Below are 20,050 nucleotides of genomic sequence, written 5' to 3' on the forward strand. Positions count from 1 at the left end.
GAGAGGGTGAGCGGTGGGAGGCGGACGAAAATGCAAGGGAGAGGCGGGGGGGCGCACCTGGTTGCGCGACTTGAAGGTGCCGAAGAGCTGGCTGGCCTTGCCCGGCGAATGGCGGTAGGCGTGGCTGTCGACATCGTGCAGCTTGATCGAGGCGGCATGGCGTTCGTGGTCGACGGCGCCGGCCTCTGGAGGAGGGGCGGGCTGGCCGTAGCTCGGGTAGGCCGGGTCGAAGTAGGACGACGAGTTGAGCGGGTCTGCAAAGTCGTGGCGGTGGAGGGACGGCGAGGGAGAGTCGGTTGGCAACGGTGCGAAGGGCTCGTGTTGGTGGTGGTAGGCGGGTTGTGGGGCTGCGAGGTAGGGCTGGCCCGGGTACATCGGGTACCCGTCGTGGTGCTGCATCGTCCCTAGGCGAACAACCTCGAGGGACGAGGAGGAGGAGGAGGGAGAGGCTCCGGCTCGAGCACCGCCTCGTTCGTCTTCGCTCCCACCGCCCACCATGGAGGCTGCCCAGGCAAAGCTCAAGCAGAGGATCCCAAAGAACCGCAAGGACCTCAAGGTGAGCCCCCTCCCCTTGTCTCGTCCCCTCCCCCCTTGGTCGTCGGCCGCCTCATCACCCCCACACCTCGTCCGCCTCTCGTCCCCCCTGGGTGGGCCATCTGGCCACTCGTGCCTCGCACCACACTCGCACCTGGGCACTCGAGCCGCACCCGGTGCCCTCGAGGCCGACGTCGCGACCGTGGCCCCCACTCTCCTCCTCGTCGCCCCCATCTCTCTCGGCACCCTCGCTCCCACTCGTCTCGCCGCCGCCAGCCTGATGGGCATGTGCAGGCCTCTCGCCGCTCTTCACTGAGCAGCCAGGGCACAGCCGGGCCACCGGGCGACGCTCGGTACTTCCCCGACCTCGCCTGCCTGTCCTCGGTCGGCCACCCGAGGCGCTCTCTCGGTCGGCCCAGCATGTCCAACGAGCGGTCAGATCACTGACTGCCTTGCCCCACCTTGCAGCCGAATCGCACCCACGCCTTCCATGGTGTCATCTGGTTCCTGTACGTCCAACCCTCTCTCGCTCCTCTCCTCCCCCTCTCCTCGACCGATCTTGCTGACCCGGTCTCGTCGCCCTACGCAGCGGCTGGCTCCTGCCTCCTCTGGCCGTCCTCGTACGGTTCGGCGTCGGCTGGGACCTGTACGTCCCTCTCTCGCCCACCCTCTCCCGCGACTGCGCGCCCCGCTCACCTCGTCGGCCTCGTGCGCAGCCTCCTCAACATCATCCTGACCTGCTGCGGCTACATTCCCGGCCATGGGCACAAGTGCGTCCCCGTCCTCTTCTCGTCCCTTGAACCCATGGACTGACCTCTCTGCCTGTCTCGCAGCTTCGTCCGTCGCCTCGTCGCCGGCCCCCCTCCTCCTTTGGTCACGAGCTGACTTGTACCTTTCCCCTCGCCTACAGTACATCCAGAACGTCCGCAACAACAAGACCAAGAACCGCACGCCTCGTTGGGCCGTTCGCGCCGGCCTCGTCAAGATCAAGGACCCGAGGGCCGGCCGTCACCAGTGGGCGTACCGCTACGACGGTGCGCACACACTCTCTCTATCTCGTTCTGCCGGTCCACCCGACTCACGCTCTCCCCTGTACCTGCAGAGCGTGTCGCAGGTGCCCCGAGCGCGTACAACGACGGCGACGGCGACTCGATCCGCCGCGACTCGTGGGACGGCCGCGGTCCCGAGCCCGAGCACCTGCAGCGCAGCCAGCACGCCAAGAACGGCAACCAGCGCCACCGCTTCTCGCCCTTTGCCGACATTGTCGACGACTCGGAGGTCGAGGGCGAGCCTCGCGACGGCCTGTACCGCAGCCGCAGCAACCTCGAGCCGCCGTCGCCCCGCGCCCAGCAGCAGCCCGTCGCCGACCCGCTCACGGACGAGCAGTTCTACGAGCAGCGCACCGAGGTCCCGCCCGACGGCTTCCGCAAGCCGCAGAAGAAGAAGCTCGGCAGCGGCCTGCTCAAGAACCGCAGCCGGTACGAGCAGCCGTTCGACACGACGGGCCTCGAGGCGAGCCGCACCCGGTCGCGCACCCGCGACGACGAGTACCAGGACGACTTTGAGCGCGAGATCAACGGCGCTGCGCCCGTCGCGCCGCCTGTCGGCGCAGGTGCGGCAGGAGGCAGGTTCGACGCGTTCGAGCCCGAGGGCCCCGAGGACGCGTGGGCGTCGGCCAAGCCGGTCCGGAGCCAGGCGACGGGCGGCACGTACGGCGGCAGCGGCAGCAACGGTGCGGCGCAGCAGCCGCTCATGCCGCAGAAGACGGGCCGGGCGGAGGAGAACGACGGCGACCGTGCGTCCTCTGCCTCCCTCTCTCTCTCTTTCGTCCTCCCCTTTCGGTCACTGACACTGAATGACCCTCGCAGTCTTTAAGCACTCGTTCTAGACGCCCCAATCAGCCCTGACCGTCAACCTCTCGCCCGTCGACGACCCTCTCCTTCCCCTCTCTCCTCGACCCGCCCTCTCCTCAGACGCGCTCCCGCCCTCTCACCTTACACACCCTACCCTCCCACTCTCCCTGCCCCTCATCCTCGTCTTGGTATACCCCTCTCTCGCGCACCCCTCGACCTTGTACAACTTGCGCCGCTCGCCCGTCCTTGCTCGCCCTGAATTGTCAGCCTCTTGCGTTCTCGCCACGTTCCCAGAGCCTCGCGCACGAGAGCTGTCCGTCTCCTCGAGAGCGTGTGCGTCTGCGCCCTCGCGGAACTGCCGACGGGCGAGCCGGCGAGCCGCGGCCAACTCGAAACAACGTGCGCCCAGCTCGTCTCGCTCTCCTTGCGCCAACCACCCTTCGAGGGGCGAGTATGCCTACTTCTGGCTAGCGCCTGGTCTCAGCCAAGGCCGCTTCGCATGTCCATCTGCGCCCCCCTTGCCGCCAGCCGGCCCTCGCCGTCGCCCTCGACCTGATCCGTCACGTTCGCCTCGTTCGAGCGGCCCTGGTTGGCCAGCGTCAGGCTCGCGGGCAACGTTGCTGGGACGCTGAGGGTGGTCGCTCCCCTCTGAGCCGACCGTGCGGCCCCGTCGGGCAAGCCGCCCGCTCGCTCGCCTCGTGCAGGACGAGCCGGCTCTCTCGCCCGTCGCCGATCTCGCTCCCTCTCCCTCTCCCACATCTTGCTGGCTCTATCGACCGCTCACTCGCTCCCTTCGACACCTCCGACAAAAGATGGTCAAGCCCGCCTTCCGCTCGGCGAGCCTCGCCGTCGCCGCCGTCGCGACGCTCGCGACCGCCGTCTCGGCGCAGACGTTCCGCCGCTCCGCCGCGTGCCCCGACCTGGGCTGCATCTACCCTCCCGTGCGCCCTCTTTCCTCCACTTGTCGGCGCGATGGCGGCAGAGCTGACCGCTTCCCTCGTCCCCCTCCCTCCAGGACCAAAGCACGTTCATCGCCGGTCAGGTGCGACCTCGCTCGGTCCTCGTTCGCCTCGTCCTTCTTCTCGTCACTCACTGACGTCGACTCGACCGCCTGCAGGTCTTCGACATTCGCATCGAGGTCCAGGCGCCCGTCAACGGCTCGTCGCCCTACAACAACGGCGTCCCCTCACCCGACTTTGCGCTCTACATCGGCGGCAAGGGTGCCGACAAGCAGGAGATCTCGACCTTCTACGACCTCGAGGACCCGCCAGTCGAGAGCTACAACTTTACCTACTTCGAGGACCTGTTTGCGCGCGACAACGACTCGGCGACCGTTGTGAACGTCCTCGCGCGCACGTACCGCCACGTCAACCTGTACGTCGCCTCTCTCTCTCTGTGTCCCTCTCCTCTCGCACACGAGCCTCATGTCTGACTCGACGACGTGCGTGCAGGTTCAACCCGGGCGAGTACGAGCTCAAGCTCAAGTACAACGGCGGCAGTGAGACGGTCGCGCACTGGACCGTCCTGCCGCTCGCCGAGTGCCGCAAGGCCAAGAACGTCATCCTGTTCATCGGCGACGGCATGGCGCCGTCGATGGTGACGGCGGCGCGCCTGCTCGGCCACAAGACGGTCAACGGCAAGTACAAGTCGCGGCTCCAGCTCGACCAGAGCGAGGGCTTCGGCATGCAGATGACGCACTCGCTCGACAGCTTCATCACCGACAGGTGCGTCTCTCTCTCTTCCTCTCTCTCGGGACGTCGAGCCCGAGCGCGGACTCTGACTCGCCCGCACCCCACAGCGCCAACTCGGCGACGGCCCTCATGTCCGGCCACAAATCGACCGTCAACGCCCTCAACTCGTTCACGGACTCGACGGGCAAGCCCTACGGCGCGCCAAAGTTCGAGACCGTGTTCGAGATGGCGCGCCGCCTGTACAACGCCAAGATTGGCATCGTCTCGACCGCTTTCCTCGCCGACGTGAGTCCTCGCCGGTCTCTCCCCTCTCGTGCGAGGGCCTGCTGGCCCTCTGGCGAGCTCGTCGACCCGGCCTCGCCGGCGTGTACTGACCTTGCCTCGCCCGGTCCCTCGCCACAGGCTACCCCGGCCGCCGTTGTCGCCCACACGCCTCAGCGCGGCGCGTACGACTACATCGTCGACCAGTTCCTCGACGGCGGCGCCGTCGCGTTCAACAGCACACCGCAGAACTTCTCGTGGACGCAGTGGGACGGGCCCGACGTCCTCTTCGGCGGTGGCGGCAAGGACTTTGTGCCCAAGGCGTCGAACGGCAACGTGAGCAAGATCGACCGCTTCCTCAACCGCAACTACCAGTTCTCGACGACCAACACGAGCCTGCACGAGCTCGACAACTCGAAGCGCGCGCTCGGCCTCTTCTCGGACAGCAACCTCCCGACCTGGCTCGACCGCCACGTCTACACCGACAACCTCGCCGACTTTGGCGCGTGGAACTCGGACAACAAGACGTTCACGGCGCCGACGACCGACGTCCCGGGCCTCAAGGACATGACGCTCAAGGTCCGTCTCGAGCTCGCGCACTCGAGGTCCGAGAGCAGGTACTGACTCGCTCTTTCGCGCGACAGGCGCTCGACATTCTTCACGCGCGCTCCAAGGCCGACGGCACGCCCTTCATGATGATGTCCGAGGCTGCATCGATCGACAAGGGTGCGTCCTCGTCTCCTCCTGCACGCTCGGCGATCCGGGACCTTCTCAACTCGCTCGCCGGTCCCAGGACGCCCCCTGACACCTCTTCCTGTACAGCTATGCACATCGCCGACTATCCTCGTGCTCTTGGCGACCTTCTCGAGCTCGACGACACGGTCCGTGCCACGCTAGAGCACCTTGAGAAGGTGCGCCTCGCTCTCTCCTCCCTTCCTCTTCCCTACAGGCGCCAAGTGCAGCGACCTCGCGTCGTCCTCATCCCTCGTACTGACTCTCTCGCTCACCTGCAGCTTGGCCTTCGCGACGAGACTCTCGTCATCGTCACCGCCGACCACGCTCACGGGTGTGTCCCACCTCTCGAACCCTGCGTGGCTCTCTCGATCCTCACTAACGTTCCACCCCTTCTCGCGGCGACAGGTTCGACGTCTTTGGCTCGTGCGTCGCCGTCCCCTGAGCTTCTCTTGCAGGTTCCCCCAAACTGACTCTTGCCCTCTCCTGCAGCGTCGACACCGAGTACCTCACGGCGCAGAAGACCGACGACGCCAAGCGCGACGCCGTCGGCACGTACCTCGAGAGCGGCCTGTCGGGCTACCAGGTCCCGCAGGGCGTCAACCCGCAGAACCAGACCGAGGTCGTTGGCCCTCAGGGTCCCGGCTTCCCCGTGACGTGGGAGCCGCGGTACACGGCCGCGTTCGGGCTCGCGGCGACCGTCGACCAGTACAACGACTTCAAGACGCACCCGTCGAGCCGGGCCACGTCGCTCGAGCCGCTCAAGAACGGCACCTACCGCGCCAGCCTCGAGGACTCGCCCGACGGCTTCTTCATCTCGGGCGTGCTCCCGACGAGCAACGACCAGGGCGTGCACTCGCTCGTCGACGTGCAGGTGTTCAGCTGGGGCAGCGGCAGCGAGCTGTTCCGCGGCATGATGGACTCGACCGGGATCGCGCAGAAGATTGCGCAGGCGATGGACCTCGGGCGCGACAAGAAGGGCGACCTGGGCGTCAAGAAGAAGGAGCACAAGGGCAAGCAGTAACCCGTCGTCGTCCTCGCGCGCTTGCGCTCTCGAGCAGGAGCTCGTCGTCGTGCGGCGTCGTCCCTGCGCCGCTCGAACCCCTCTCTCTCTCCCTCTCTCTCTCCCTCTCTCTTCCGTCCTTCTCCTCGATCTCGTATCCGTCCATAGAAGCAGTGCAAAAGGACCCAGAAGTCTCTCTCGCTCTCTGATGGTTCGAAACGAGAGAGAACGAGAGACAGCGGCGGTCGGAAGCGGGCCGACGGGTGAGCGAGGAGCCGAGGCGAGAGGCGGCTCGCTTGCGTTGACTCGTCCCTCGTCCCTCTGTGACTCGCACACGGCGCTTGCGCACACTCCAGGAGCTTATCAGCACTCCTTGCGCCCCTCGCCGCCCCTCGCCAACGCTCGCCCGCCCTCCCTCGACCGCCGCCAGCTCCTCATCATCCATGCGCACCTTCCGCCCCGACCAGAGCCGCTACTTCTCGTCCAGCGTGCCGCCGAGCCTCGCATGCCTCAACCTGGCCGACACCGAGGCCTACCTCGAGCGCATCGGCCTCGCTCGCTGGTCGAGTGCCGGCTCCTCCTCCGCCAACCTCGCCTCCGAGCCGCCCTCGCTCGACCTCCTCGCCAAGATCCTCATGGCGCACCACCTGTCGGTCCCGTACGACTCGAGTGCCATCCACGTCGGGTCAGAAGCATGGGCGCGAGGAAAGGCGGGGCAGGGCGAGCCGATCCAGTGGCGCGCCGGACCAGGTCAAGAACTCGGCGAGGGCAACTTTCGGCGCATCGTGCTCAAGCGCCAGGGCGGTTACTGCTTCTCGACCAACTGTCTCGCTGCGGCTCTTCTTCGAGGTGCGTCCTCTTCCACTTCTCGCCCTTCTGCGTCGAGCAAGATGCGGTCGCTCACGCACGCCCTTGATCCCGCAGGTTTCGGGTTCCGGGTCAGCGAGGTCGGCGCCCGAGTGTACCTGCAGCGGGGCAAGGACCCGGCAGAAGTCGGCTGGAGCTGGTGGTCGCAGACGACGCACGTCTGCCTCCTCGTCGACTGGGAAGGTTCAGGCGGGAGGTGGTTCTGCGACTTTGGTGCGCTCGCCTTTCTCTACGTCTCGCACCGAGGCTTCGAGAACTCACACAGGCTCTAACGTGTATGCAGGTTTCGGCGGCGGCGGCTCGCCTGTCCCTATTCCCCTTCAACACGGCGCCACGTCACCCTCCCTCTCTCGCTCCGAATCGTTCCTCCTCTGCGAGGAGGCCATGCCTCTCGGCGACGACGACTCGTTCCTGCACGATCCTCCCAATGGCTTCACGCTGTATCGTCGCGTTGTCCCGGCCGGCTTCATCATCGCCTCGCCCGACGAAACCAAGCTCGAGCCGGGCCACTTCTTTACGCCCTGCATCCACTTTTCCGTCAGCACCCTCGCCCCGCTCGACATCGTCGCCAACGACTTTTACAATTCGCAGCACCCGAGCGCGCCCTGGGCGTCCATCTTCCTCACGTCGCGCCTCCTGCCCAACGGCGCGCGCCGGTCCCTGTGTCACGGGATCCCGGCGCTCGAGGCCGGTGCGCCGCAGGACGGCCGCAAGTACGCCAAACTGTACTCGAAGGAGGGCATCAAGGGCGACGAGTACGACGTCGAGTGGGTCCCGTTCGACACGCAGTCGATCGGCGCAGTGCTCGAGCGAGACTTTGGCTTCCTCTTGTAGACTTCTCCGTGGAAGGCATCCTGCCGCATCTGTCTCTCTCGTCGCGAGAGCCCGCAAGCCAGGCTGTGACAGTCAGCTTCTCGGTCGAAGCGACCTGCTTTACTTTGGCTTGACTCGTTCTGTGTTCGAGCCGCACGCCTGAGCGCTTTTGCCGGGCTCGCTCAGCTGCGCTGCTCTCGTCGTTCACCTCAGGCTTGCCTTGACCGTGTCAGGGAGCAAGCTCGCCGCTCGTCGAAAGCGCGAGACGCAAGAGAGGGAGCTCGAATCTGCGAGAGGGCCGTGCGCTTCGAGCGTGCGCCGGCACAGCCAGCTCGACGACTGTGCAGGCCCAGCTCCATTCACTCAAATGGACGTCGAGCATCTGACGACGACGTTCAAGCTCTTGGCTGGCATGACTGTACGCGAGGGAGCGAGCGCAGAGAGATTGGCGACCCGCTCGAGTTCTCGTTTTTCGCTCACTCTCGCGGACTCTCAACCGAACGCGGGACCAAGGCGAGTGGAACGCGAACGTGTGACAACAAGCAGATAACTCGTCAAGCGCGCCGGCCTCTCTCGCCGCCCGACCTGGCCCTGCCCTCGATTTATATTAATTTTATTGTTCAAACATGAGAGCTTAGTACGTGAAACATGAGAGCTTAGTACGTTAGCCATGAGAGCTTAGCGTCGAGGTCGTTGGTCGAGCGGCGCTTGAGCGGGCCGGGCGCGCTCGGGGCCGGCGGGCGAGTCGGCGCGAGGTCGGTCGGGTCGTTGTCGTCGAGGTTCATCGAGACCGGCTGCGGCGAAAAAGGGTCGGACACCTGCTCGTCGACGAGGCCGTGCCGGAAGGGCCGGCGCACCTGCTCGACCGCCTTGACCTGGGCCCGGCCCGTCGCGCCGACCGATGTCGGAACGTAGCTCGCCGGCGGCTCCTCGAGGCGCTCTTGCGCCGAGAAGCGCTTGGCCGAGGGAAGCACATGACCGTGGGCGCGCGTCGAGTCGAGGGAGGCGATCGAGTCGGGCGTCGTGAACGAGAACGGGAGAGGCTGCGAGTCGTCGAGGATCGGGTCGGGCTGCGAGGCGGCAGGGTGGGGCGCGCCGCCGCCGAAGGCGTGCGACTGGTGCTGCGACTGGCGGCCGGACGAGGCCGTGTCGTCGACGAGGAGAGCGGGCGGGCGAGGCTTGTCGGTCGAGGTCGTGGCGAGCGGGTCCTGCAGAGGCGACTGGGTCAGTGCTTTCGCTCGGAAGGACGCAGAGGTGACGCGTGCCGTCGTCATGGTAAGGCCGGTCGCGCCGTCGTCGGCAGGGCGAAGAATGTCGGCGACGCCGAGCTCGGCGCCATGGCCGGGATCGAAGTACTGGGCCTCCTTGAGCTTGAGCTGCTTGGCCGACCTGCAGAGCCGAGCATCAGTGACTGTAGGAGGCACAAGGAAGAGAGGAGAGGAAGAGGAAGGCGCACTTGTTGACCGCGAGCGAGCCTGCCTTGAGCGACCCGGCCTGCGACGCGTTCTTGGCGCGCGAGCGCCGCTGCGGCACACCCTGCTCGAGCACGAACTCCTCGGCCTTGAGGCGCTTGATGAACTGCGCCGCCGTCGAGTTGTCGACACCTGCGAGGGACTAGATGGTCAGGAACTGGACAGGTCGAGATGGAGGAGAGGCCCGAGCGCACCGAGACGGTTGGCGAGCTGCGGCATCGTGAGGACGCCCTCGCTCCAGACGATCGAGACGGCTGTGCGACGGTGACAGTCAGGCGTGTACGGGAGAGAAGAGGAGGCGGGACGCACCTCGACGGAAGAGAGCCAGGCTCCTGAACTCGGCGAGCGCCTGCTCGATCTCGCCCTCCTTGTCCGGCTCGTACGCCGCAGCGTCGAGCGCCTTGTGCGACAGGCAGCGGTAGCACACGAACGTGTCGGGGACGCGCGAGTCCTCGGCGCTCTCGAAGCCGTAGCACGTCGTGTGCTTCCAGATGTCGCACGCTGCGTGAGGTCGAAAGAGGTCGTGAGCAGGCTCGGGGTGGAAGAGAGGGCGAGGACGGGTAGGACGCACTTGAGCAGCACATCATACCTCCATCCTCGTCCTTGTCGCCTGCAGGGTCGGGCGGGTCAGGGCCTGACGAGGGGAAGGGCGAGAATGCGCGAGGGGACGTACCGCACTCGCAGGCGTCGTCGGGCACTTTCATCTTGCTGCGCGAGCTCTTGCGGCGAGGGCGGTCCATCTTGGCGTCCTTGAGCGACTGCTGCGCCGCCGTGTCGGTCTCGAGCGTGTCGGGCTCGGGGCCAAAAGTGGTCGGCGCGTTCGAGTCGTCCTTGATGCCGCCGTCGACGTCCATGGGCGAGTCTGGATGAGCGAGGATCCAGTCCGGCGTACAGGAGAGAAAGGGGAGAGAGAAGGAGGACGCACACTCGAACAGCTGGGTGTCGGCCGCCGGCGAGGGCCCGTGCGCCTTGTTCGACGGGTCGCGCTTCTCGTCCTCGATCATGATGGGCCCGGGCTCGACGACATCGCCTTGCCGAGGAGCGTGCGACGCGCTAGCGCGGCGCTGCTGGTACTGCGTTTCCGTCTCGGCAAAGAGCGGGATCGGCGGGTGGGACGACTTTTGGCGCGAGACGACCGGGTCGGGCTGCGTCAGGGCGGCGCCGGCCGAAGGAGCGCGCTTCTCGGTCGAGGCGATCTGCGAGGGCGATAGAGACTCAGGTCGGGTTGCTGGCTGAGGCAAAGGAGGAGGAGGAGGGCGTACCGCTCGGCGGAGGACCGTGTTGTCCGACAGGTTCGAGTCGAGCACCGTCTCGTCGGCGACGCCCCTCGCACCGATGACGGCCTCCTCGCCCACCTCGATGCCGACCCTCTTCCTCAGCTCTTCCATACCGACGTCGTCGCCCTCGCTGACCTCCTGGATCGTGTGCAGCCCGCCGCGCGCGTCCCTCACAGCGACGGGCTCGATGACCTTGAGCTTGTCGTCGGCGTCGGTGGCCGACTCGGCGAGCGACTCGGCGTTCCAGACGACAGGGCGCGAGGCGGCGTCGAAGCGATTGCGCTCGAGGGCCTGGTCGAGCGAGATGCGGTCGTCAAAGGGCGTGTCGAGGACGTGCGCGATCGAGACCGAGTGGAGGGAGATCCTGTAGAAGGCGAGGTCAGTAGGGAAAGAAGAGACTGAAGGTGGGCGAGGGACGCACCCGTGGAAGCCAGTCGAGACGTTGCCGAGCGTGCCAAAGTCGGGAGGGTCGGCGACCGACGGCGTCGTGAGGATGTACCCGGGCGCATCGACAGGAACCGGACTGTGTGACGAAGAGAGTCAGTAAGACGTTCTGGCAGAGGCGAAGGAGAGACGGGTCGACGCACCGAAAATGCGGCGGCTCGTACGAGGCGGGCGTCTCCTTGGTGTAGAACAGGCGGACGTTGAGGAACCTACGACGGGGCAGCTCGTCGAGCACCTGTGTGCTCGTGATGAGGCTGGGGCGGGGCGAGTCAGTGCTTGGAAAGAGGTTGGGCGAGGGCGGGGGAACGGGCTCGAGCGCACTTTTTGATCATCTGCTGGACCTGGCGCTTGACGTCGCCCTCCTTGCGGGGCGCCTCCTGGCTCGCGAGGCCGCTACTCGACGAGATGACCATGCCGCTGAGCTGGTCCTGCACGACGAGTTCTGGGCGCTGCGGGACGAGCAAGGTGAGTGGGTCTTGCTGTCGAGCAGGGGAAGAGGGGCAGCGGGCGCACCTTGTTGCCCTCGGTGTCCGTCTCGTACGTGAAGGTGAACGTGTAGCTCTCGACGAGGTTGGTCGGCTGATCGGGATCGAGGTAGATGGCGAACACTGCGAGCAGGGCTTTGGGTCAGGGACGGAAGGGCGAGAAGTGAGGAAGCAGGGCGTACCGAGCTGGTGCAGGTACCCCTTCTCAATCGCCTCGGTGGCTCCGAGCTCCTGTGTGCCGGTGGACGGGCGAGAGACGTCAGTTGCGCGTCGACAACGAGGTCGAGGAGGGGCGGGCAGGACGCACGAGGTAGTCGAGCAGCTTGTCGGCCTCGACCGATGCACCACGCTTGAGCTTCTTGACGCGGACCGAGCTTGGTGCGCTGCTCTTGGCCTTCTCGTCGGCGGTCAGCGCCCTCGACGTGCTGCTGCGCGAGACGGGCGGCCGCGGCGCGAGCAGCTTGAAGTCCTCGAACGATTCCTCGGGGAGCAGGCCACTGCGAGGGGGGCAAGACCGGGTCAGGTGTCTCCCTGTACGCCTTGCGCTCGACCTGCTGCGCACAGGACTGCTCGAGACAGGGCGTGGAGGGCGAGCGAGGAGGGTGGACGCACCGGAGGAATGCGACGCAGCCGATGCCGGCTTCGAGAAGGACCTGCGCGGCGGTCGAGTCGTGAGCTGTGCACCCTGTGATGATGTGGGAGGACCTAGGACGCACCTTGACCTGGTCGAGGCTGGTCTGGAGGGTGACGGCTTGGTCGGTGCGCTGCTCGGTGGCCGGGGGCTTGAAGCGCTGTGGGGCGGGGCAGGTGAGCTGGGGGCCGGGTTTTAGAGTGGTCAGAGTGCGCACCTGAGCCATGGCCGCTGCTGCTCGGGCTGGTTGCAACCGAGGTGACGATGCGGGGGGAACGAGGCGAGTTGGTCGACCTCGTCCTCTCGTCCTCGCTCTCGTCCCTCGCCAACAGCCAGCTTGACACCGTGTTCCAGCTACTCAGAAGCATCATGGCCAAGGGTACCAAAGGCGGCTTCTACGCTGGTCCGTTCCCGCCTTCTCTCTCGATCCTCATCAGTCCTCGCTCACGCCCTCCTCCCACAGTCCGCGTCGGCCGCAAGCCAGGCGTCTACACCTCGTGGGACGACTGCGCGGCCCAGGTCAACGGCTTCCAGGGCGCACGCCACAAAAAGTTCCCGACTCGCGACGAGGCCGAGGGCTTCGTCTCGGGCGGTGCAGGCCCCTCGTCCGCCGCCAGCACCTCGTCGTCGGCACCCGTCGTCACGTCCGACAAGCGCAACAAGCGCACCTCGGACGCCGCCGGTCCAGTCGAGCGCGCCGTCAAGCGGCAGAAGAACGAGTCGGCAAAGGCGGGCCCTGCAGCGCGACGCGTCGACCCGGTCTTTGGCGCGGCGGGCAGCTCGTCCTCGTCGGGCAGGAGGGTCTACTGCGACGGCAGCTCGAGGGGCAACGGCAAGAAGGGCGCCGTCGCCGGTATCGGCGTGTTCTGGGGCCACGACGTCGGCGACAAGTGCGCTTGCCTCTCTCTCTCTCTCCCTCCCGCTCTCCGTCCTCGCCGAGCCTCGACAGCTGACCCAGTACTCTCACAGGAACCTCTCGGAACGGCTACCGGGCAAGCTGCAGACCAACAACCGCGCCGAGATGTATGTGAGTCGCCGTCGTCCCCTTTCGCGCTCTCGCTCGAGGACATCCCGCACTGACGCTCTCTTCTTCAACGCCTGCAGGCCGTCGCCCGCATCCTCGAGTCGGACCCGCACCCGGACAAGCCGTTGACGATCTGCAGCGACTCGGAGTACACGATTGGCGGTGCGTCTCCCTATTCTCCCCCTTCTCCCCCTCCCTGGTCGTACCGGCGATGCGAGGCACTGACCGCTCGCCGCCCTCTCTCCTTCGCCACAGTCTTCTCCAAGTGGATTCCGGGCTGGCGCCGCCGAGGGTGGAAGACGTCGGACGGCAAGCCCGTCGCCAACCAGGACCTGATCCGGTACATCCTGTCGCTCCTCGCCCTGCGCATGCCCGCCGACTCGACGTCCCAGCTCGCCAACATCACGTTCCACAAGGTCAAGGCGCACGTCGGCATCGAGGGCAACGAGCAGGCCGACCGCTTTGCCAACAACGGCGCCATGATGCCCAAGGTCGCCGACGTCGATTTCGCGCAGGCGACGAGGGACAACGAGCGCAAGCTCAAGGAGCGCAAGCAGGGCGCTGTCAAGGCGGTCGAGGACGTCGAGTGGTCGGTCGACGTCGGTGAGGGCGACTTGCTCGACGAGGACGAGCTGAAGGAGCTCGAGGAGAAGCAGGCCTTCTGAGCAGCGCGTCGAGCCCGATCTGTAGCTTTTCTCGCTTGCATTACGTTGTCTCGCGCACCGGTCCCGCCTCGTCGACGTCTTGCGAGCCGAGGAAAGGCAAAAGAGCTCTCGAGTCGGCGCTTGGACCCTCTCCTGCTCCTCGAGAACCGCCGGTCGAGAGAACGACGTCGAGAGAGCGTTGCACAGAGACTCTACGACACGCCCTCGCTCACTTCTCCTCGGGCTCGTCGAGCTCAGGGTAGTGACGGAAGATGCCCATCGAGTACTTCTGCCGCCTGTCGCTCTCGAGGTACGCCTTGATCCTCGGCGCCGCCTTGACGCGCTCGTACAGGTTGCGGACCTTGGGGTATTCGGGGAGCGTCTTGGCCATGAGTCGCGGGAACGCGAACAGCAGGCCGTCGTAGACCTGGAAGAGGCACAGGTCGGCGTGCGAGGGTCCGGAGGAGAGGAGGTAGTCGGACGAGGAGCGCTGCAGGTCTGCGACGAGAGAAGCACGGGTTAGTCATGTGGGTTTTGCTCCTCGGCACACAGACGAGGGGCGAGGACCAAGGGACGCACTGTCCTCGAAGTGCTTGAAGAACTTGGGAAGGCGGTTCTTGCGGAAGTCGCCAGCGCGCTTGATCGCCTCGTCCTTGAACTCCTCGTAGTAGGCCGAGACGGCAATCGGGTGATGCGTGTCGTGGATCTGCATGGGGTCGAGAGGCCTCGTGAGCAAAGGAAGGCTCGGACGAAGAGAAGCTCGACCGGCTCACCTCGTTGTTGAGGTCGAGCACCGTCAGGGCGAGTTCCTGCGCGTGGAAGAGCGCCGGGTCGTCGACCGAGAGTGCCGACGCCTTGACCTTCTTGCTCGCCGGCTCACCCTCGGCGCCGCCGGCGTCGAGGTCGATGGGCGACGAGACGTGCGTTGCGAGGTACAGGAGGATGTTGCTCGTCTGCGAGATGACGACCGAGCCGTGCTTGAGGACGGGGGGCGCAAAGGGAAGAGGGTTCGCGTCTGTGTGAGCGAGAGGCAAGGTCAGGACACTGTTGCGCCGTCTCGACCTCGCGTCGCCCCGACCTCGCGTCGCCCCGACCTCGCGTCGCCCCGACCTCGGCGGGCGGGGCTCGAGCCAGGGCTCACCCGCCGCGAGGACCGTCCGAGACGTGCAGGACCCTGTCGCATGACGCACCTGATCCATCGAAGCTGCCGTCGAGGAAGGGCTTGACCGCGTCCTGGCCCACCGTGAGCGCCGTGTCCTCGTACGGCGTCGCCGTCGCCTCGAGAAAGAGCCGCGGGAACTCGCCGCGACCGGGGATGCCGGCGTGGTAGATGAGCGTGTACTTGGCGCTGTCGGTCGCCATGGTCGTTGCGGTGCGGGCGAGTGTGGTTGGGCGAGAACGAGGTCGAAGCCGGCGGGACGAGGTGGGGGCGAGGGAGTGGGTGGATGCGGGCGAGAGGGCTCGCTGTAGGGTGCGCAGTTGTAGGAGCAGTCGAGAGCTGTCTCGAAGCAGCAGTGCAGCGTGCGGGCGAGGGAGGGAGAGCTCCTCTCGTCCTCCGCTCGGCCACCTCGACGTCAAAGCGAAGTGGGGGTCTCGGACCGTTCGACGACTGGGAACCTCAATTACAGCCCAGGACGCTCGACAGACAGGACGACTGACAACTCAGAAAGCTAAGCAGAGGGGAGGGGAATTACGGCAGGGACCAGTAAGCACCGAGACATCGTCTTCTCTCTCGCACCCTCTCTGTCTCCTCCAAGGTCTCCCACACCTCTATCGACGGCGACCGACCGCCGCCTCACTCGTCCTGCTGCGGCGCCGCACCCCTGCGCCTCGCCTCGGCGCCGCTCGACCCGGCCTGAGCGCCCGAGGCCGTCGCGCTCGAGAGCGGCGTCGCCGGCGAGACGGGGCTCATGGCGGCGAGGTTGAGGCCCGAACGCGAGCGCTGCCGCGACGCACGGCGCGAGATGGTCGGGCGCGCACCGACGGCGGGCGAGTCCGGGTGGCCCTGCTCGCGGTTGAGGATGTGGATGACCTCGTCGTAGTCGGGCGCCTCCTCGGTCGTGTAGCCCGAGACGTAGCCGCTGCCGGTGCCCTGGCCGTCGGTGAACGCGCCGTCGAGGTCGCTCTCGGCGCCGTTGCCCGTCGAGGGCGCGTGGAGCGACTCGCCCTGGTTCGGGCGCACGTGGCGGTCCTGCGGGTACGCCATGCTCGAGCTCCACGCCGGGCCGAAGAAGAGCTCGTCGACCCAGCTGAGCGGGTGCTGGAAGAACTTGCCCTGCGCCGAGTCGCGACGCTGAGGGACGGGCGTGGTCGACGGGATGATGCGCGACGCCGAAAAGTCGTCGAACAGGGCGGGCGCGAGCTCGTCGACGAGGAGGTTGAGCTCCGAGGCGAGCTCCTCGCGCATGCGCTGCACACGCATGAGCTGCGGCTCCTTGCCGGGGACGAGCGACAGGACGAGAGGGCGGAGCGACCTGCGGGAGAGCGAGCTCGGTCAGGACGCATTCCTCGAGAGGAAGAGGAAGCGAGAGCTCGACGCACTTGTAGACGTCCATGCCGACCTCGCCAAACTTGAGCGCGGCGACACCGATGAGCGGCAGGCCCGCGAACGTGGCGAACGGCGCCCAGAACCGGTAGCTGGCCGGCAGGGCGAGCTTGTGCGCGAGGACGACGGCGTTGACGGCGTAGACCGAGTACAGGGCCGGCGCGCCGCCGAGCGCGACGAGGACCTTCCAGGTCGCGAGGACGTCGCGACCGGCGATCTTGACCGACGAGGCGGCGAGGGCGTCTGCGAGCATCGAGAGGGGTCAGGTCGAGGCGACGGCGGGGGAGGACGGGTTCGAGAGGGTGGGGGACGCACCCTTGGCCTTCTTGTGCGAGATGATCTTGGCGGCGAGGAAGATGGGCGAGTTGAGGACGACGCCGGGGAGCGCGAGGACGCCCCACACGCCGAGGAGGCCGAGGCGGTAGCACAGGAGGGCGAACGAGCGCCAGCGGGGCCGGCCGATGCGGTCGACCTGGTGGTCCTTGAGGCCCATGTAGCGCAGGAGCGTGTTGTACTCGCGCACGCGGTGCTCGAGGTTCTTGATGCGCGGGTCCTCCTTGTACGCGTCGTACCCGACGATGAACCGCTTGTTGAGCTCGACGACCTGGCCGAGCGTCAGGTTCTGCCCGGGCGGGCGGTACAGGCGACGTGCGGCTTGGACGAGCTGTGCGGGAGAGAGGCGCGGGGCAGGGAAGACAGAGTCAGTGACCGGTCTCGCGACCAGAGGGCGAGAGGGAGAGAGGGACGACGGCTCACCATCAGCGTGTCGTAGTCAGGCGCACGGATCGTGACGCTCTTGAGCCCGTTGACGACGTAATCCATGACGGTGCTGATCGCCTTCTTCTTGCTGTCGCCGCCCTGCTCAAAGTCGCGCACGAGCTCGGTCGGGATCTCGATCGGGCTGCCGAACTCGACGACGGCGCGCGAGCGGAACTTGTGCGGGTGAAAGTAGCTGAGGCCGACGGGGACGATCTGGAGGTGCAGGTCCGGGTGCGCCGAGATGGCGCCGAGCGCCATGATCGAGACGCCGGCCTTGAGCGGCAGGAGGTCGGTGCGGTCGTGGGAGCCGCCCTCGGGGAAGATGCCGATGCACCCGCCCTCGGTCAGGCGCTGGTACACGGCCGAGTACATGCTCGTCTGGTCGACATGCGGAAGAACCTGCAGATCGAGCGTTCGTCAAGGCCGGCTCGCGCGGGTGGGGGAGAACAGAAGGGGCGAGGGCGCACCTTGAAAGACGAGCCCTCGCTCTTCTCCTTGAGGCCCTCGGTCGCCTTGCGGTTGAACTCCTTCTTGAGGCGCAGCTCGGTGTCGCTGATGACCTCGACGACCTCGGCCGTCGAGCTGCCGAGGTTGCGCGGCAGGAGGACCTGGGAGCGCGGCTTCTCAAAGTCCTTGGTGAACGACGTGCCCTCGCCGATGATGATGCACGGGTCCGAGTCGGAGAGCTTGATCGTGCCCTTGCCGGCAAATGCCGAGTCCTGGGCGCGCGCGACAGGGACTGCGAGGAGAAGGAGGACGAGGTGCGGTGCGGCCAGGTCAGGTCGTGCTCGAGGCAGGGCGCGTATAGGGAGAGGAGGACGCACTGCTCTGCATGAGCCTCGAGGCGAGCCCGACGAACGCCCTGTCCATGCTCTTGGCCGCCGTGAGAAAGCTGATGCGCCGACCGCTCTCGCGCTTGACCTCGCTCATGAGGAGCAGCGGGTCGAGGAACTGTGCGGGAGGGAGGGACAGCATGAGTTCGTGATCCTCGCGAGAGAGGGAGCTTATGGACAATGGGGCTCACCTGGTTGTGGTGAGGACCGACGACAAAGATGACGGGCCCCTCGGCGGCGCGCGGGATCTTCCACGCGCCGCGCGAGCGGATCTCGCGGAAGAAGAGCGTGATGACGATGCGCCACATCGACGCGACGACGTCGTACACGATGTTGCTGCCAAGCGCGCCTCGAGCCTGTTCAGGGAGGGAAGCAGGAGAAGGGGAGAGGGGAAGGGGGAGGGGGGCGACGAGTCAGCGGCTGCCGAGGTAGGGACGCCGACGAGTCGAACGCGACGGTGCAAGGGGACAAGAGATCGAGAGGAACGAAGGCGAGTGGACGCACATGGAGGAACATCGAGACTTGGCGGACGATGAAGCGAGCGAAGACGCGGGCCGGTGACGGGATGAGGAAGCGGAGCTGGCGAATGGACCGTGGGACGAGGAGGAGGAACGACTTGAGGAGAGTGCGCAGGTCCTTGTGCGTCTCGGTGAGCGACGGCGGCTCGGCGTACGAAGGGCGGCGAGAGGTGGAGGGACGGGGCGAGGCGGATGACGACGACGAGCGGCGGGGCGACGACGGGGTTGGCGCAGGGCTGATGGTGCGAGTTTCGGGCGGGCCCTCGCTGAAGCGCGCCTCCTTTGCGATATTAATTTTATTGTTCAAACATGAGAGCTTAGTACGTGAAACATGAGAGCTTAGTACGTTAGCCATGAGAGCTTAGTACGTCGGGCCCACCCAGCGGCGCCGTGGCAGGCTCGGTGGCTGCGTGCTGGTCAAACTCGAGCGCCAGGCCGTGCGCAGAGCTCTCGGCGGGCGGGAGGGGAGCTGCCGAGGCGGACGACGCTTGGGGAGGGCCGGCGGGCGGTGCTGGCGGTTCTTGCGGTGTCGGGGCACTCATGCAGAGGGCTGGTGCGAGCGCTGGCGGATGCGTGGAGCTGCTCGACCGTGGGCGCAGTGCGTGCCGAGGGCGAGGGACGGCGACAGGGAGACGTTCGCCGGACGGCGACGGCGGTGGGGCCGGGGGCTTGTCGACCTTTCGGCACCGTCTCTCGCTCACGCTCGCTGCTTGCGTCTGAGCTTCACTTGGCCTCGTCCAGAACGGCGCAGTACGAGCGAGTCGAACGAGAACGAGGCCGGTGAGCGCTTTCGCGTGTGCAGAGTGAGCTGTAATCGCGGTACTTGCCGCTTGCGGAAGGGCCAAGCTGCTTCACGTGCGTGCGCGCTTTCGGGCGGGGTGCGCGGTTTCGAGAGGAAGCTGCGTCGTCGAGGACGAGCGGTGCGGCGTGCTCCTCTTCTCCCTCTCTCCACCACCTCGCCTACCCTCGCTCTCACACACACATCGTGAGCCACACTCTCTCCCTGCCCGCGCACGCCACAGCACCGCGCAACGCCCGGCTGACCTCTCTCTTCCGCCCTCCCCTCCTCCCGCCTCGTCGCCCGCCCCCACCTCGCCCTCCCCGCCTCTCCCACTGCTCTCGAGCGCCACCAGACCCACTACAGCCCATCAATCATGACCACCTGGTGCGTCCTGCGCTCCGCGCCCCCTCTCTGCGGCCGTCGCCGCCGTGTTGGAGGGAGCGGGTCAGCCTCATCACCGAACTGTCCTGACCTCGTTTCCCCCTGGCCCGCAGCTCGTGCTCGTCTGTCGGCAACTGCAACGTGCGCCTTCGCCAGCTATGGGCCAGTCCGCCTGACTCGGACACGCACTGACCGCACCCTTGCCTCTCCCTCCTCCTCGTCCCTCCCACGACCAGCAGTGCACTCCCGGCCAGTGCTCGTGCGCCTCGTGCCACGGCGGCAAGGACAAGAACGCCCAGGGCTGCGGCTGCTCGTCCAAGGACGCCTCTGGGTGCGTCCCCTCGTTGCCTTCGTTCTCAGCCGAGGACCTCGCACTGACCCTATGTGCCCGCCCCGCCCGCAGCAAGGACAAGTGCTCGTGCTCGTCGTCGGCCAACTGCTCGTGCGGCGAGAGCTGCAAGTGCTCGAGCTGCGGCAAGAAGGGCGAGGCGCTCTGAGCAGC

The 20,050-nt window shown here is 66.7% G+C and overlaps 8 protein-coding genes across 8 annotated transcripts; 5 read left to right on the forward strand and 3 right to left on the reverse strand.

Annotated features, from left to right (window-relative positions):
- Window positions 1-496: 496 nt before the first annotated feature.
- Window positions 497-2,422, forward strand: RHOBADRAFT_43369 (uncharacterized protein; the record flags this gene model as incomplete). The annotated part of the gene is made up of 8 exons (XM_018414213.1): window positions 497-556; window positions 1,003-1,043; window positions 1,124-1,180; window positions 1,251-1,304; window positions 1,368-1,383; window positions 1,445-1,568; window positions 1,637-2,329; window positions 2,403-2,422. The coding sequence occupies 8 exons, from the start codon at window positions 497-499 to the stop codon at window positions 2,420-2,422; spliced, it is 1,065 nt and encodes a 354-aa protein (XP_018271988.1).
- Window positions 2,423-2,840: 418 nt separating this feature from the next.
- On the forward strand, window positions 2,841-6,231 carry RHOBADRAFT_48345 (uncharacterized protein; the record flags this gene model as incomplete). The annotated part of the gene is made up of 12 exons (XM_018415130.1): window positions 2,841-2,857; window positions 3,229-3,328; window positions 3,403-3,429; window positions 3,505-3,761; window positions 3,839-4,111; window positions 4,186-4,363; window positions 4,481-4,918; window positions 4,984-5,065; window positions 5,162-5,250; window positions 5,353-5,405; window positions 5,480-5,497; window positions 5,564-6,231. 12 exons carry the CDS (start codon window positions 2,841-2,843, stop codon window positions 6,093-6,095), a joined length of 2,064 nt encoding a protein of 687 aa, XP_018271989.1. The 3' UTR covers window positions 6,096-6,231.
- A 286-nt stretch (window positions 6,232-6,517) lies between these two features.
- RHOBADRAFT_52949 (uncharacterized protein) lies at window positions 6,518-7,805 on the forward strand (the record flags this gene model as incomplete). Its single annotated transcript, XM_018416589.1, has 3 exons — window positions 6,518-6,923; window positions 6,999-7,154; window positions 7,225-7,805. 3 exons carry the CDS (start codon window positions 6,518-6,520, stop codon window positions 7,773-7,775), a joined length of 1,113 nt encoding a protein of 370 aa, XP_018271990.1. The 3' UTR covers window positions 7,776-7,805.
- Window positions 7,806-8,410: 605 nt separating this feature from the next.
- On the reverse strand, window positions 8,411-12,289 carry RHOBADRAFT_52950 (uncharacterized protein; the record flags this gene model as incomplete). The annotated part of the gene is made up of 19 exons (XM_018416590.1): window positions 8,411-8,548; window positions 8,612-8,962; window positions 9,014-9,143; window positions 9,211-9,358; window positions 9,421-9,480; window positions 9,536-9,727; window positions 9,798-9,836; window positions 9,900-10,088; window positions 10,152-10,422; window positions 10,489-10,867; window positions 10,925-11,026; window positions 11,091-11,201; window positions 11,269-11,396; window positions 11,461-11,555; window positions 11,615-11,663; window positions 11,740-11,929; window positions 12,045-12,085; window positions 12,149-12,223; window positions 12,281-12,289. The coding sequence occupies 19 exons, from the start codon at window positions 12,287-12,289 to the stop codon at window positions 8,411-8,413; spliced, it is 2,697 nt and encodes an 898-aa protein (XP_018271991.1).
- A 92-nt stretch (window positions 12,290-12,381) lies between these two features.
- On the forward strand, window positions 12,382-13,808 carry RHOBADRAFT_52951 (uncharacterized protein). Its single transcript, XM_018416591.1, has 5 exons — window positions 12,382-12,466; window positions 12,527-12,953; window positions 13,033-13,090; window positions 13,168-13,249; window positions 13,343-13,808. The coding sequence occupies exons 1-5, from the start codon at window positions 12,433-12,435 to the stop codon at window positions 13,750-13,752; spliced, it is 1,011 nt and encodes a 336-aa protein (XP_018271992.1). The 5' UTR covers window positions 12,382-12,432; the 3' UTR covers window positions 13,753-13,808.
- A 152-nt stretch (window positions 13,809-13,960) lies between these two features.
- RHOBADRAFT_14034 (uncharacterized protein) lies at window positions 13,961-15,093 on the reverse strand (the record flags this gene model as incomplete). Its single annotated transcript, XM_018412175.1, has 5 exons — window positions 13,961-14,229; window positions 14,311-14,437; window positions 14,505-14,585; window positions 14,652-14,746; window positions 14,922-15,093. The coding sequence occupies 5 exons, from the start codon at window positions 15,091-15,093 to the stop codon at window positions 13,961-13,963; spliced, it is 744 nt and encodes a 247-aa protein (XP_018271993.1).
- A 237-nt stretch (window positions 15,094-15,330) lies between these two features.
- On the reverse strand, window positions 15,331-18,602 carry RHOBADRAFT_35710 (uncharacterized protein). Its single transcript, XM_018413299.1, has 8 exons — window positions 18,373-18,602; window positions 18,060-18,224; window positions 17,860-17,986; window positions 17,503-17,774; window positions 17,033-17,434; window positions 16,592-16,940; window positions 16,273-16,519; window positions 15,331-16,205 (listed from the first exon to the last, which is right to left on the reverse strand). The coding sequence occupies exons 1-8, from the start codon at window positions 18,382-18,384 to the stop codon at window positions 15,527-15,529; spliced, it is 2,253 nt and encodes a 750-aa protein (XP_018271994.1). The 5' UTR covers window positions 18,385-18,602; the 3' UTR covers window positions 15,331-15,526.
- A 938-nt stretch (window positions 18,603-19,540) lies between these two features.
- On the forward strand, window positions 19,541-20,045 carry RHOBADRAFT_43376 (uncharacterized protein; the record flags this gene model as incomplete). The annotated part of the gene is made up of 4 exons (XM_018414214.1): window positions 19,541-19,551; window positions 19,662-19,689; window positions 19,785-19,879; window positions 19,952-20,045. The coding sequence occupies 4 exons, from the start codon at window positions 19,541-19,543 to the stop codon at window positions 20,043-20,045; spliced, it is 228 nt and encodes a 75-aa protein (XP_018271995.1).
- Window positions 20,046-20,050: the final 5 nt, after the last annotated feature.

The sequence above is a fragment of the Rhodotorula graminis genome, assembly GCF_001329695.1.
Source record: "Rhodotorula graminis WP1 unplaced genomic scaffold RHOBAscaffold_5, whole genome shotgun sequence".
NCBI classification, from domain to species: Eukaryota; Fungi; Basidiomycota; class Microbotryomycetes; order Sporidiobolales; family Sporidiobolaceae; genus Rhodotorula; species Rhodotorula graminis.